At 38.5% G+C, this 15,248-nt stretch overlaps 1 protein-coding gene across 1 annotated transcript; it reads right to left on the reverse strand.

Annotated features, from left to right (window-relative positions):
* Nucleotides 1-12,027: 12,027 nt before the first annotated feature.
* LOC147525647 (uncharacterized) lies at nucleotides 12,028-12,930 on the reverse strand. Its single transcript, XM_086580220.1, has one exon. The coding sequence runs from the start codon at nucleotides 12,928-12,930 to the stop codon at nucleotides 12,028-12,030; it is 903 nt and encodes a 300-aa protein (XP_086436346.1).
* Nucleotides 12,931-15,248: the final 2,318 nt, after the last annotated feature.

Below are 15,248 nucleotides of genomic sequence, written 5' to 3' on the forward strand. Positions count from 1 at the left end.
TTGATACTTTCAATCGATCATCTGAGTGTATCCGATGATCAGGTGAAGCTTAGATTGCTTCTTTACACTCTAGCTGGTAAAAGTCAATACACATTGCTTCTTTCTCAGAAGCCTGATTCTTTCAATACATAGGAAAAGGTTGTGTTCTCGTTCATGAAGAAATACTTTCCACTGAAGAAAACAGATGAGATAGTAACCAAGATGCAGTTCTTTAGATAGAATCCGAGTGAGACATTCTCAAAAGCATGGGATATATTCTATGACATGCTCCATTCATGTCCTCACCATAAACTAGAAAAATCCACTCCTATCTAATGTTTTTTCAAAGGTTTTCTCCAAGAACACAAGGTAACACTTGATATCTTGAGTAATAGCAATTTTTTGGATAGAGGTGCAACCAAAGCTTTAATATTTCTTGAAAACCAAGCAGAAAAGAGTACTCATTGGGGTGACACAAACAACTAGCTCTAGAACATCCCAGCCTAGTACATCTAAATCTAATAGTATTTTTGAGGTAAAATCCGATCCAAAGATCAAGCCATTAATTGAATCCCTCACAACAAAGATAAATGCCCTCACAACCAAACAAAATAACCGTTCTCCTAACCCAATCATGAACATAAATACCCCACCATGAACATTTTGTTTCAACTTAAATCACATAGATACCAATTGTCCCTTGCTCAACAACATATCATCCCTTCAACCATAAGAAGTATGTGCTTTCAATGTCCAAACCTCCTCTAAGGTTCATTAATCATGTCAAACCACAAAATACATTCAATCAATTCAGACAAGGATAAGGTACCTAAAATAATTAGAACAGAGCAATGGTTCTATCCCATTTTAACCAGAATTATCGAAATCTACCGATCAACAATCAAAGAGACCTAGTTCTAGTTACACCACCCACTAGTGTCCCATTAGATAAAACATCCGAGATAATCCTATCTTTGATGCAACAACAAACTCAAATCATGGTATCTATACAAAAATCTTTGATAAGTACATAATTACTACATTTTGACACCCATATTACATTAACTTTGTTATTTATAATATTGAATAATTTGATTATTGGGTATTTATTAGTTTTGTAGAACTTAGTGTTAATATGCCACGGATGTTAATAAAAGATCCGAATTCGAATTAAAGTGTTGCAGGAAATGTTTCAGCTACTTTGTTCCCTAGCTGCAAACTTTCAGGTCCATGATTTTCATTTGGTTTAGTATCAAGATTTTGATGGGAGTTGGCAGTACATGGTTTGCGTCTGGTTGGTGATATATTATGTGAAGTGATTTTACTGGATATTTGTGGGCACTAACAACTAACAAAGAGTGAAAGCTTGATTTTTATAAAGTCCTGTATTGCGTGCCACAGGAATTGGATTGGGCAGCCTCTAGCCCAATCCTAAACAACGAAATCCAAAGCAAGCCCAATACACCACCACCTAAATCACGCAACAACTGGGAACAACCTTTTCAACCGGTATCATGTCTCTCACGCACTCACCAAAAAAACCAAAAATCAAAAACCAAAAAAAACAAACCAAAAACAAAACTTGATTTTGTGCATTCTAACCGCCATTGTTAACACTCATTGTAGACATTGAGTTTGGGCGACATTATGAAGTTGAGTTTGAGAGTTGGAGTTGGGGTTTGGAGATTTTGACTTTGTTGATTCAATTGGGTTGTTATGGAATGCAGATAATGATAGTTTCATTGGTGCAAACAAGGATTTCTTCAGTTTTGAATATCAATTTTTGTGAGTGGATTTTGTTTAATTTTTTTTTAATTCAACTCTAGTTTCTCAATTTGTGGTTTCTATTGTTGAATAATAAGTATGGTTGTTATTGTTGAATAATTTGTGGTTTATATTGTTGATTAGTATACAATGCAAGTTGTTTTGACTCCAAAATGAATTATTGTTTGAAAAACATTGAAACGACCCAGTGAGGTCATTTTGAAGATGCCCCAAACGACTCAGGGAGGTCATTTTGGAAATGGCCCAAACGACCCAGTGAGGTCATTTGAATGTTTTTTTTTTTCTTAATATTCTTGAATATTCTTTGTATGAATTGTATGAGTTAATACAAGATTTATAGTTAGAAATAGAGTTGAGTATTTGTAGTGTTTGAATGTTTGTGTATTTCAATTATCCGTTTTAGAGTGTTTGTATTTTGTGGCACTTGTAATGTCGAAAGAATTGTAATTTAGCTCGAAATGATTTATATTTGATTAAACTTATTATTTGTACTAATACTTGTTTTATTTTTCTTTGTAGCAATGGGTCCTCGATCAAAGAATGTGAAGAATGTAGCGAATACTACAGTCAAGGGTATGCAGAAGTTGTTTGGCGGCGGTTCCTCTAGTGGTGATGCGGCTGAAAGAAAGAGAAAAAGGGGATAGGGCACCACAACATTAGCACGTAGAGAGGACCACAAAGAAAAAGAGGTTCTTAAGGTTCCTAAGGTTCCTAAGGTTCCTAAAATTCCTAAAGTTCTTAGTGAAGATAGTGTAGATAGTGTAAATAGTGTAGATAATGATAACAATGTAGGTTTAAATGTAAATGTGGATCGTGGGAAGAGTATAGTGGAAGAGGAGGGTGATGAGGGGGAAAATGAGAGTGATGAGGATGGTGAGAAGGGGGAAGAGGGGAGTGATGAGGAAGGTGATGAAGAGGATGACAATAGGGATGATGAGGAGGAGGAGGAGCAAGATGATGATGTGGAAGAAAATGTGGTAGAAGTCGTACCACTAGTAGAAGAAGCATCTCTAGTATTGGATTTTGTGAGAAAATCTAATGATGATTTGGAATTCAAAAGAGGTAAGCATGGGGGTGGCCCGTATGAGTCATAGTTGTTGTATGACTATGCAGTGCATGTCACTCGCGATGTTTGGGAGAAGAGGGTAATATTTTGATTTTCTTTTACAAAATCTTTTGTTTCTACTCATTGAGTCTAATGCGTGCTTGGTTGTTTCAAGAGGATCGCGGAGCTTTAAAGTGTGTTTCACACTTAGCGAAGTTGTGCCAATCGGATTTCATGAATTAATTTAGAAAGTCTCTGAGATTTAAGCACGAGCTGAGAAAGAGTGGGTTGTATGATCTCATATTAAGTTATCACGAGCATATGGATCCACCATTGGTCTCTGCATTTGTGGAGAGGTGGCATCCAGAGACCAACACCTTCCATATGCCATTTGGGGAGATGACTGTGACTTTGGATGAAGTTGTGCAAATCTGTAGAGTAACAGTTAGAGGAAGAGCGGTGCAAGGGGACAGTGAGTTGAACTTACAACAATCGGTAAATCTCCTACACCGTGCTCTGGGTCTCCCCATTTCTTTGATTAAGGTGGCGATGGAAGCTAGCAAGTTCATTTCAAAAGTAAGGCTAGAATTCCTCCAGAAGCATTTTGCTAACATGGTTCATGATAAGCCCATATATAACGCTGCTGGGAAGGTGGTGGAGAAGGCCTTGAGTTTGTAGGAAGTCCAACGGCTATTAGAGCTTTTATCCTGTTTTTCGTAGGATGTGCCATTTTTACTGACAAGTCTGGGACTGGAGTGCCTCTATGTTATCTGAGGTCGTTATTGAAATTCAGTGAGATAGGAGAGTATGCATTGGGTGCAGCAATTTTGGCATTTTTGTATAGAGGTCTTGGGGCTACCACATGTGCGAAGGTAAAAAGGGTTACAGGCTATATGACTCTTCTATAGGTAAAACTTTAGTATTTTAGAGATTATTTTTAATGTTAATTTTATTACTCTATCAATATGTTAACTATTTGTGTATATATATATCTAGGCGTGGATCTATGAGTACTTCCCAGTATTCAAACCAATCCCAAACATGGACTATAGCTTGTCTGAGCTGCGTGCTCATAGACACACAATAGTCGCTCTGTACTATGATGATACAAAGCATGTATTGCAGTATTATCGAACGATACTTGATGATATGAATTGTTTTAATGTAAGTATTTAAGTTTGTTTATATTTTTTTTTTAGTAATTGATCATTGGAGTTGTTAATGACACATTTGATTTTGTTTCAAGTTGATTGGCATTCCTACAATAATGTCAGAGCTACAAGCCCGATCGATGACATTGCAATTTTTGAGGGATTGATATGTTTTTTCAACATTGTCGAGCTTTAAGCTGTCGCAAGGGTCGTGCGTCAGTTGGGTCATGTGCAGCTTATAACCGTAGCTCCTCCAACACCAAATTAGACCACAAGAATTGTAGCATGACATGAGTATGAAGTGAGATAGACCAATATTGGGCCAACTACTAGGAGTCATGGCAGAAACATGTGACCAACCCTACAATCGAGGACCTATCTCGTCTTATCCATGGGAGTGTCATCCAAACTACATGATTTAGTATGCGAGGAATTCTCACATTCGATTGGTAAATCCTGAGCGTCCTCCAATTCATTTCTCCCTAGAGACACTTCCGAACTGTACACCGATTGTGAGTATTGTGATTTTTAATTGAGTTTCTCTAATTGTGATTTTTTGCATTCGATTGGTAACTTATCTTGATTTCCCTTTTTTTAATAGAACGACGTCATCGATGAAACTAGTTGCATGCTAGAGAGAGGTCTATAATTGGTAGGGAATAATATTCCAGAGGAAGCAAGGTCCTTCTTCGAATAGGCATACAACTTGACTAGGTGCAAGTACAGTGGTGGGCATTAAAGTTCATGATTTGTTTTAGTTTATGGTCTGTAACTTTGTTACCTTTGCAATTTGTAACTTTGAAAGGAATGGATGGATTAATGAATGAATTTTGATTGGAATGAATGAATTTTGATTTTGGAATGAATGGATGTTAAGTGGAATTTGTTATTATTTGAGTTTACAAAGAATGAATTTTGGAATGAATGTAATTTGATGTTCGAAGTGGATTTGAATTGGATGTTAACTTTGAATGGATTGATTATTTGAGTATATTTATTTGATTTTTTGAAAGTGGAATTTGTTTGTTTTTTGGATATGAAAGTGTTGTAAAAACAAAATGAAATTCTAAATTTTTTTTGTCCAAACGACCCAGCCATGGCGTCCCCTTGAATGCTCAAATGACCCAGCCACATCGTTCCTTTGAATTCCCAAATGACTAGCTCAGATCATTTCATGAAAAAATAGAGAACTCTTCTCAAACGACCAGCGCAGATCGTTTAGTTCAAAGGTCAAACGACCAGCTCAGATTGTTTGGTTCAAAGGTCAGACAACTTCACCATGTCCAATCTCCTCACCTTCTGCCTTGCAGTGTAGACTTATGATATACTAGATATGTTTTCATCATACTTATTCTTGATGGAATCAAAAATTTGTTTACGCTTTATTCCACACTTAATCATCTCTGACAAGTACTCGAACTCTGACAAGAAATCAGGTTCCCGACCTTCTTTTATTAGCCCTCCCTTCACCTTCTTTCTTGTGTGACCGATACACACCCGAGCACTCACAAGCCAAATTCAATCTTGTTACTCGGTTTCCCTTAGCATACTCCAACTTTTCAATTACCATAACCACATTAACTTGTTTTCCTCTAGTAGTTGCCCAACCAATTGCCTTGCTACATTTATGAAAGACCTAAACACATAAAAAACAACAACTATTATTAATACACTAATAAAATTACATTTAGAAAATTAAAAAAAATGAAATTAATGCCTACTCCATCATACCTCTTCAATAGTTAATATTTCTGTTGTATCACTTAAAATCGGATGACAATCCACGTCATTCGAGTTTGTAGAGAATCGGTTCTCGGATAGCGGCAAAGGATCCTACATATAGAGTAAAAAAAGAGTCTAAAATAATTTGTGTACTGACGGATTTCAAAGTCACCAAAAAAAATGAACTTCTCACTAAATTTTGTCCAAACGACCCAGCCATATCGGCCAATAGGGTTCCTAAACGACCCAGTCATGTACGTCCATAGAGAGTCCAAACGACCCAACCATGTTGGTTGCTAGAGTCCCCAAATGACCCAGAGGTGTCATTTAGGCTCGGGTTCTAAATGTTGTTGATTCATTCATTCAAGTGTTTTGCATTTATTCATTTATTCAATAAATCAAGTGTTTTGCATTCATTCTAATCAATGCTCTCTTGTAGATTCATTCATTCATTCAATCAATCAAGTGTTTTGTATTCATTCTAATCAAGTGTTACCTCATTATTTAAGTTTGCTTGTCTTTGTCGTCGACGATTTCTCGAAATCTTATTTGCTCGACTAGTCGCATCTTCTATTTCTTCAACTTCTTCACCTTCACCTTCAACATTTTTTGCCATTTCTTCACTTTCTATTGGCTGTTCTTCACCTTCAACATTTCTTCTATTTTCTCCTTCTCTAATTTGTTGTTGCACCTCAAACATTACCTCAAATGCTTCTTCTTCATCTTCATGTTCCATTTAGGATTTTGATTGGGTTTTGATTGTGTATGAAAATTGTAAGGAGTAAATGAGAAACTTGAGTATTTGATTGAGTATGAAAAAATGAGTAAGGAGTAAATGAGAAACTTGAGTATTCTCTGTAGAGATATTTGAAATTTTGATATATTTCGAATAATTTAGTGAAATATGTTTGTAAACCCTAAACCATAAACCCCAAACTAGTTTATTATTCATAATTGAAAAAAAAATTGAAAAATAACAAGTTTAGATATAAAACAAATTATTATTTTGAGTAATTAAGTGAAATATGTTGGTACGAAATTTGTAAACCTTGAACCCTGAACCCTAAACCCCAAACTAGTTTATGATTCACAATTTGAAAAAGAAAATGGAAAATAACAAGTTTAGATATAAAACAAATAATTATTTCGAATAATTAAGTGAAATATGTTGGTACAAAATTTGTAAACCCTGAACCCTAAACCCCAAATCCCCAAACTAGTTTATGATTCACAATTTGAAAAAAAAAAAAAAATAACAAGTTTAGATATAAAACAAATTATTATTTCGAATAATTGAGTGAAATATATTAGTACGAAATTTGTAAACCCTAAACCCCAAACCCCAAACTAGTTTATGATTCATAATTGAAAAAAAAATGAAAAATAACAAGTTTAGATATAAAACAAATTATTATTTTAAATTTTGGCATGTTTGATTATATTATTTTAGAATTTGGCATGTTTAATTATATGTTTTAACTTTTTTTTAAAAAAATTAAGCAAGGGTTAGGCAGACCCCCACCTGTATTGATTCAACTATTCCGTACATATATTTGTCCACTTACATCATCATTTACAATACATTGCAGTCTATGATCTAGTGGAGGGACAAACTGTACAACAAATTTAGATGCATCATGATGTGAAGCTAAATAGTCCGCTGCTCGGTTTACTTCTCTATAAACATGGGAGAAGGATATAAAAGTGAACTCCGACCGTTTCATATCTATAGCTTTAATCATGTCCATGCAGAACCAAGGAGGTTTCTCCAACTTGTTGATTACATTCACAGCTCGCAGAGAGTCCGACTCGACCTCCACTTCCTTATAGCCTTCTGCTATACATCTCTGCAGGCATATGTTGATATCTTTGATTTCCTAAAACAGCACAGACGCCAAGCCACCACTGCCACTGAACCCCGCTAACACCTGACCCTCTTTGTCTCTGATAACTCCACCATGTCCCGCCCCCTTACTGCTCACTGCTCCATCGGTATTGGCCTTCACTCGCCTGTCAATTGGAACCCTCCATACACATTCTACTTGCCTTTGCATCATATATTTGGCGTCGATGTTAAGTCTCTGAAACAGATTCCTAACTCTTGTCGTATCCTTAACTGCTAGTTTTAAAACTTGCAAGTAATTCCTTGTGTCTCGCACCATCTTCTCATAAAGGTTTTGCGCTGTCTTGGCAACATGCTGAAATCTTCGGTCGTTCCTTTCCTTCCATAGATATGCCACTGCTGCACAGAAAAAAACCTTGTAGATCTCCCCCAGGTCTTCCACTTTGCATATGCGAAGGATAGACGACCACTCCCTATTTGCTGTGCGGTTATCAGTGCTGATGCCGAGCAGTCGCTTGACTCGAGCTAGGACTTCCTTGGAGTATACACATTCAAAGAACAAATGCCCTGAGAATTCCCGGCTATTGTTGCATAGGCGCAAGTGAATTTTGGAGAATTTTCCCGTAATGAAGTCCGTCTCCGGGTGGGAAGGCTTTGAGAGAACAGCTGCCATGTAGAGAAAGAGTGTCTAGGCAACACCCACTTACCCCAAACTAGCTTATGCCATTTCTTCTTTTCCTTCTTCTCGTGACGGCCTGGTACGCGACCGTTTGAGGTGAACGCCCACTTTCGAATCGCGGTGTCCACACTATCCGGTCTTATCGCGATGTTTGTTGATGTCCACCTCTTGAATCACCGCCTTTAAGGTTTGAGATCAGATCGATTGATCGCATCGTCCATTCCCCATTAGAAATGATAACACCGACCTTAGCATCTAGCGGAAAATCCCATTCTGCCTTTGCTTCGAGTCTTCGAAAGTAGCGGTGATCTTGAGCACCAAATGTCATGCCACAAAGCAGTGTTTCTTCCCCTTTTGCAATGGAGTATTTGATGAGTTTCTTGGCTGCAGTTCTATTGTTCAAAATACTTTGCCACGTCCATGAACAGTCTCTTGGCACTTTCATAGTCCAAAAGAAGTTGGACTTGATGTGTTGTTTCCAGATCCAATCTACCCAGATGGTGTCTTCTTTAGATATTATTTTGAAAATCAGCCCACAATGTGCACCCACATTCCATCGGTGAACATTCATAACTCCCAGTCCACCTTCTTCTTTTGTTTGACAAACTGTGCTCCAACTCGCCTGGTGTAGCCCTTTTCTATTATTTGTGCCAGTCCAAAGGAATTTTGCACAAATACTTTCCACTTGCTCGAGAACTGTCTTGGGCAGAATGAAGGTTCTTGCCCAATATGTGTGAAAAGCCACCAGGATGGACTTTATAACCTGTAATCTACCCGCATGAGATAATACTCTTGATTTCCAGTTGGTAATCTTGCGAGTGATCTTCTCTACCAGAGGCTGGCATTCCTTGATACCCAATCGAGCGGAGAGATGAGGGGAGCCCTAGATATTTCAATCGGAGGTTTGATCAAGTCAACCTCTAAAATGTTAGCCAGAGCACTCGCCTCTTGGTCATCTAGTCTTCCCACAAGCAGAGTTGTCTTGTGCTTGTTGATCTGTAGCCCAGTAGCATTTCCAAAAATATCCAGACATTCTTTCATGGCTTGTATGGATGCACTCTCACCTTTGAGTAACAATGAGAACATCATCTGCGAAAAGCCAAGTCGCGGCGACTTCACACCTTTTGCATTTGGAATGATACTGGATAAGTCGGTTGTTGAGCCTTTCTTGAATCACACAACTCAGGATCTCCATAACTAGGACAAATAAATATGGAGATAATGGATCTCCTTGTTTGACACCTCTGCCCCCCTTAAAAAAACCTTCCGGGGCACCATTAAGCATGACAGAATAGGAAGGGGATGAAATGCACATTTCAATCCATTAACACATATTATCTGGAAATCCGAAGGTCCTGATCATTGCCTTGATAGACTCCCAAGTGACCATATCAAAAGCTTTCCGAATGTCCAATTTAATGGTACATCTAGGTGCGCTATGCTTCCTGTCATATCCTCGGAAGAGCTCATGAGAAAGCAGAATGTTGTCTTGAATGGATCTGCTAGGAATGAAAGTTGTTTGGTTAGGCTGAACCAGATCATCAATAACTAGCTTAATCCTATTTGCAATAACCTTAGAAATACATTTATACACAGTATTACACAAGGCTATAGGCCTAAAATCTTCTACTGAGTTGGGGTTATTGACTTTAGGAATAAGACATAAGAAAGTGGCGTTTATTCCTCTAGGAAATATACGCTTTTGAAAAGCATTAAGGATAGCTAGAGAGAAATCATGTCCAACAACATTCCAGCACTTCTTAAAGAAAGTGGGGGTGAACCCATCCGGCCCTGGAGCTGTATTTTCCTTCATCTCAAAGAGTGCCTTTTTTACTTCAGCCGCTGTAACCTCCTCTTCCAGGATAGTCTTCATATGTTCAGAGATGGTATTTCGGACTTGTAACTGATTGAAGAAATTCTCTCCGCTTATCTCCGGTGCCTCAGTGCCCAGAATAGAAGTGTAGTAATCGATGATGGTTTTGTTCACCTCTGCCTGTCCCGTGATAGCATTCCCTTGGGCATTTTGGAGAGACCATATCCCTGCTCTGGCCTTCTTTTCTTCTAAGGATTTAAAGAAGAAAGTTGTGCATTTATCTCCTTCTAACATCCATTCACTATCTTGCTTGCTTTTGATCTCAGAGATTTCAATACCTGCCAGTTCTCCGTACCTCTGTAATGCTACATGTTCTTTCTGTCCCAGATAAGGGTCCCATGGCTTTGATTGAAGCTGTCTCTGGATGTTATATAGGTCCTCTCTGGCCTGCTGAACTCTTTCATGGATGTTGGAGAAGTTATTCCTAGCCCACGGCTTTATCCTCTCCTTCAGAAGCGTTTTGCATTAGAACATACATAGGGTTGGAGAAAAAAGGGTTCTGCCACACTTCTTTCAGCATGGAGTGGAAGTGCGGCTGTTCCAGCCAAGAGTTCTTGAATCTAAATGGCGTCGCCTTCCTCTCCGCGTCATCCCAAGATAGGAGAATAGGCGAGTGGTCAGAAACACCGTGAGGCAGAAATTCTGCTTTGGAATTGGGAAACCCATTTACCCAGAGGCTGTTAACCATACATCTGTCAATTTTGCTCATAATTCTGCCTTTGCCCTTCACCTTGTTGTGCCATGTGTAGAAGAAGCCACCGAATCTCAGGTCAACCAGTTCAGCTTTGAGCAGACAGTCCACAAATTCCTCCGCTTCTCTTGGGTGCATTGGTCTCCCACCCTTTCGTTCCTCCGCTGTGGTGATGTTGTTGAAATCACCAGCTGTGCACCAAGGCAAGTTCAGTGAACTCTTTATGGCAATTAAATCTCTCCATAAAAGCTGCCTGAGATTTTTGGTGTTTCTGGCATACACTACAGTTAAAAGGAACTCTTTGTTATTGGGTTTGTATCTCCCCTTACAGTGGATGTACTGATCAGATTCTGCTATCTTATTGATTTCCATCAAGTACGGATCCCAGCAAATCCAAATACGGCCAGAAGGATCCTTACTGTAGTTATTCATGTTCTCCCATAAAGGGCAGCATGTGTTTCTGATGAAATCATATATGTCTTGCCGGACTTTGGTTTCTAGCAAGCAAAAAACGCTAAGTTTCTTCTCTACTCTGACCTTGTTTATTTCTCTCACTTTCTCAACATCATTTGCATCTCTAACGTTCCAAAAGCACATGGGTGTCATCATCTATGATTCCGGTTCTTGGAGCCTTTAGGTCTGCCCCTACTCTTCTTGCCACTATTGTTACTTCTTGAATTCGATTCCTTCTGCTTACCGACCTCAGCTCTGCTCTTTCCACCTTGTTTCCCAGATCTAGTTGTAACCCCAGTTGGTATTTCAATAGTCGGTGTAATGTTTCGAAAGATATGTCCTATTATCTACCTGAACACGATCGTGGAAATGCTCAGTCTCCACTTCCGAGATTTCTGATTCCTCAGAGTCCTATATAGCTGTCAAGAGATGGTATCTACTTGCTTCCAGGTTGTACATATGACTCTCTTCTAATTCCATGACCGAATAACAAGGTTCGTCATGATTTGCTTCCTGTCTTTGGGCTTCCCTATCCCTACTTTCTTCCTGTTGTCCAATGTACACAATCATCGAGGAATCTATGTTGTCATTCCCTAGAATATCATCACTCTCCAGAGCATTCTGCCCAGACTCCACTTGCTCTTCCTGAGTTTCCACCTCTTGTGGTTGCATAAGGCTTGTTTCAGGCATCGAGTTACTAGTGACTGCTGTTGTTCTTGGCCTCCACTCTTGTGCTCTCTTGCTTCTTTGTAGTCTCCTTTTCTGACTCCTGGACATTCTATTCCTATCCAGCTGAGGTTCCTGTTCTACTGGTTCATTGCCTCCTTGTTCCTTGTTTCATTCTCTGTGGTAGATTGCGGCATTGAGTCTTTTTCCTTTGATGTCTTCCTACATTCAGCGACTAGGTGTCCCACACACTTGTAGTTGTTGCAAAACTTAGGGATCGATCCAAATTGGATTCTCTGCCAGAACTCAACCCCTAGTTCAGGCACTTCCACAAATATTTGATTCGGGATTGGAGAGGCTAAGTCTATATCAACCAGGATGCTGGCATAATATCCATTCGTTCTTTCCAGCGAGTTCAGATCAACATGAATCGGACAGCCAAGACCTCGTCCCATACTCATGAGTATTTCTACTTCCCAATATTCAAAAGGCAGACCTGGAAACTTAACCCACATATACGCAGATGTTTGTCTATGGGTATCGATATTAAAGTTTGGTGTCCATTTAGTGAATCTAACCAATTGGCCCTGCAAAAACCAAGGACCACCAAAGAAAATACGATTATAGTCTTCCTCATTAGAGAATCTGAACAAAACATATCCTTTCCCCAGGGGTGAAAGCTTGAATGTTGCAGACAATCCCCACGCAGCGGTAACTGCCGATCTGATGGTGTCCATGTTCAGGGATTTAGCCTCCAGCCTAGTGATTAAAGCAAACTTACAAGCTTCTATGCCTTTTTCCACCGCAGCTCTGGAGATTTTAATTGCCGGCTTATCTCCTTTGCGTGTTGGAAGTGGGAGGTTAGAGATGTTCACTGTTTGCTTCATCCTACCTCGAGCTATGTCAGCATACGAATCTCTGGTGGATGCAAGATTGTTTCTGAGCTTGCCCTGTCGAGATGTTTTCGCTCCATCCACCTCTGAAGACCTTGTGAACCTTACTTGATGTCGGCCACTATTGAATCCAACTGGAACCGAAGCCATCGACCTCAAAGATAACCGATTCCAAAGGAAACTTGTTTTGACCAGCTACAAACTCTCTCTGTATCCAGAGGAGGATTTTACCAGTAGCTGAAAGAAAGGAAGAGAAAGAAAATATCTTCCACCTTTGAACTCTCACTGTAGACAGCGGAGGATTTACCAAAAGTGGAAAAAAAAGGCGCTAGAACCAGATAAGAAAACTTGGAGAAGGGTTTTGTTTACTAAACTTGGTAAGAAACAAGGTACCGGATCAGGGAGCTACTTACGTTATCTCACTACCTATCTCACCTATAGCTGTCCCCATTGTTACTTACGTTATCTACTAATCCATTTCACATATAGCTGTCCCCATAGCTACTTATGTTTTAACTTGGTTATATAGATATTATGTCATAACAGATAAAGAGTGTAGAGTGCATGTAATTGTGTTGGTGCAACTAATTGAGTTGTTCCTAACCCAATTTTTTAAATCGGATTTCAATTTTGCTAATTCAATTGGTATGTCTTGATAATTGATAATTACTAATTCAATTTTGCAGATCATTGTTTAAATAAATTATTGTACAATTATTATCGATTAATGATTTTGTATTATAAGAAAAGTGTTCGGTGTTTATGTATAAGAAAAGTGTAATTGGTGTTTATGTAATCAATTTTTAATAGTTAATCGGGCTAATCATTGGTTAATCAGGAATTTCCTTGGTTTAGAACTTCTCAATTATTTTAGTCCAAACGACTCCCCCAAGTTGCCCCATAGAAGCCCCAAACGACCCAGCCATATCGCTTGCATGTGATACTAAACGACCTAGTCAAACCGTTCCATGGAAAAAACAGAGAGCTTTGTCTCAAACAATATGGCCAAGCCGTTTGAGTGTACACTCAAATGGCACGATCAGACCATTCCATGGAGATTCCAGGAGCTAATTCTCAAACGACAAGCTCAGACCGCGTGGATGTACACCAGAATGACATGGTGGTATCGTTTGAGACCGTTTGAGTGAACACTCAAATGACCCAAATGTTTCGTTATGGCGAGACCGGTTAAATTGGTTATTGGGTCTGGGCTTTGATGGCAAAATTGTAATATGGCAAACTTGTAAAATTTCTTTTTTTTTGGGGGGTTGCCTAATCCAATTTGATGAGTGCCCAATTAAACTACCTTTTTATAAGATCCTTCATGAGCAAAAGCGTGGATCTGTTTGTTTAAAATATGGGCCAAAATTAGATCTGGCCCAAGAGCTTAAGTAGTCACGTGACTAGCAAGGGGGTGGACCAAGAATTAAAGACCGGACCATATGCACCTAACTAAAACTAAAGCCCAACTACCATAAGCTGCTATCTATCCTACCTATTGGACCACCGGATCGGAACATTAGTTTCCTTCTCCAATTCATTCTCACGATTATTAATTGCGAATAGGAAAGGGAACCCAAAAAAAGCAGCTCCTTTAATTCCGGCTTAGATCGAAACCGAAACTTTGGCAACCGACTTAGAATTTCCATTCCAAATCAAACACTGTCGTAACCAACCCTATATATATACTAGAGAAACCGAAAGGAAGGAGGGAGATAGATGATAGAGTTAAAGTTACTGCGAGAGCTTGAATTATCGCACAGTCATTGGAATTCGATGAAAACAGAAGACAGAAGTGCCACAGCAGGATATCAGGTTTTATCAATGGCTTTATTTTCTTTTGTTTTTGCTACTCTATTTTCCATGTGTAACTAAACTAATTTTAGGGCGTAGATGAAACCTTAGATCGATGTGGATGTTTGAGATTTGATATTTGGTATTCCTGAATTGTTATTAATGATTAAATTCTTCTTTGAACTCGTGATTAATATATCTATTATTTCTTTCACTGTTTCTGTGATGCATTTTCGGTAGTTTGAGTAGGTATTAATCAAGCTTGGTATAACCATTGTTAGTATTAAATCGTTTGATTGTTTGTGTTGTAAGAAGACAAGTAATTCTTTGTGTTTAATCTTTAGCTGAGTAAGAAGATAATTTTGCGAAGAAACTACAAAAAAGTTTGTAACGATAATATCATCGAGAAAGCAATCAGTAATGCTACTCAAAAATATATAACTGGAATATCAAAGGTTAAGTCAATAGTGCTTACGGAGATTTAAGGTGGATTCGAAATTCCTAGAATTCTCTCCACTTAGCAAAATCTAATTATTTATTTTATTTATTTCTTAGACCATAGTTAAATTAAATAGTTTTAGTTAATAGTTAATTCCAAACTCCATCAACAAATATTGTTCGAATTGGGATAAATAACAAGTTAGTTCTCAATTGTTCCTAAGTAACAATCACTA

The sequence above is a fragment of the Coptis chinensis genome, chromosome 1 (assembly GCF_015680905.1).
Source record: "Coptis chinensis isolate HL-2020 chromosome 1, ASM1568090v1, whole genome shotgun sequence".
Classification (NCBI taxonomy): Eukaryota; Viridiplantae; Streptophyta; class Magnoliopsida; order Ranunculales; family Ranunculaceae; genus Coptis; species Coptis chinensis.